This window comes from Bidens hawaiensis, unplaced genomic scaffold (genome assembly GCF_021521415.1).
Source record: "Bidens hawaiensis isolate Kalapana, Puna unplaced genomic scaffold, B.hawaiensis_p1.1 tig00009545_1, whole genome shotgun sequence".
NCBI lineage: Eukaryota > Viridiplantae > Streptophyta > Magnoliopsida > Asterales > Asteraceae > Bidens > Bidens hawaiensis.
This window is the reverse complement of record NW_027491712.1, coordinates 490472-491845: the sequence shown is the minus strand read 5'-3', so window position 1 is coordinate 491845 and position 1374 is coordinate 490472. Positions and strand designations below refer to the sequence as shown.

General features: G+C 33.8%; 1 protein-coding gene across 1 annotated transcript; it reads right to left on the bottom strand.

Annotated features, from left to right (window-relative positions):
- LOC143532846 (uncharacterized) lies at positions 1-704 on the bottom strand. Its single transcript, XM_077027773.1, has 2 exons — positions 519-704; positions 1-378 (listed from the first exon to the last, which is right to left on the bottom strand). The coding sequence occupies exons 1-2, from the start codon at positions 702-704 to the stop codon at positions 1-3; spliced, it is 564 nt and encodes a 187-aa protein (XP_076883888.1).
- Between the last annotated feature and the right edge of the window lie 670 nt (positions 705-1374).

The window sequence follows — 1374 nt, the reverse complement described above, 5'->3', positions numbered from 1 at the left end:
TTAAAGACTTTGAGACAAATTATTAGTAATCCCCAATACATACTTCATCAAGTGTAAATAATATGCAAAATCATATGTCTTCATGTATTTCCAAATTCCATTTGCTTGTCTTTGCTTCACATTAGTGTCACCGTGGTTTCTAATATATTCAAGCACTTCAATAACCGACGTATACAATTGAAGCAAACGGGTTAGTGTTTTATGATGAGAGCTCCAGAGTGTATCTCCTGCTCTTGCAAGAGAAAGCTCTTGATTTAAACCACTCCCGGTTTCAACTTCTTCACGTCCAATAGCTTCTTTCAATTTTTCTTTTTGACTTTCTCGAATCATATCTATTCGTTTGCAAGATGCACAAACCACATTTGTCAAAGTCGACACCTCTTCAAAAAATCTCCAAATTTCATCATGTTTATTTGCAAGACCCACAATAACTAGTTGAAGTTGGTGAGCAAAACAATGTACAAAATAAGCAGAAGAATTTTCTATCAAAGTTAAACTTTTTAAACCATTAAACTCACCTGCCGTATAGCTTGCACCTTCATATCCTTGACCTCTAACCTTATTAAACTCAAATTATATCGAACAAATAATTCATCAATAGCATGGCTAAGAGAGAAGGTCGTCGTATCCTTGATATGAACTAAGCCAATAAAACGTTCTTTAACAAGTCCCAATTTATCCACATATCTCAACACCAAAGCCATTTGTTCCTTCTTAGAAACATCCCTAGACTCATCAACTAATATAGAAAATACATCATCACCAAGTTCTTCAAAAATTTGTTTTAGTACTTCTTGAGCACAACTATTAATGGCCTCTTTTTGAATTTGTGGAGACGTGATTTGGCTATTCTTTGGGGCATTTTGTAATATAACTTTATCAATTGATTTGTTAATCTCACCCAATAATTGTAGCAACTCCAAGAAATGCCCTTTGTAATCTTTTCAGACTCATCATAGCCACGGAATGATAAGGCGCCGCTAAGTAAAGCTTTAGAAACAATAATTGTAGCATGCAATCAGATTCTATTGTCAGCTTTCTCCTTGTTAGTCCTCTTTTCAAATGCAAAACATATAGCTTGATCTTGATTTTGCAAGTCTTCACATTTTTAACAGCCTTTTTTTGGAAACTATTTAGTTCACCAACATATTCCTTAAGTTTTCCTTTTTTATGCCAAGAATTAAAGCCTTCACTTGTAAATGTGTCATTTTGACCAATATACCCTATCCGTCTTTTCACTATATTCCAACCAGTTTTTATAATTTTCATACCATTTCGAACGAAAATGCCTTACTTCACCAGAAATTATTGTTTGTGGAAATTCATCTAACATTGGTTGACACGGACCTCTAACTAAATATGTTCGTCTAATTT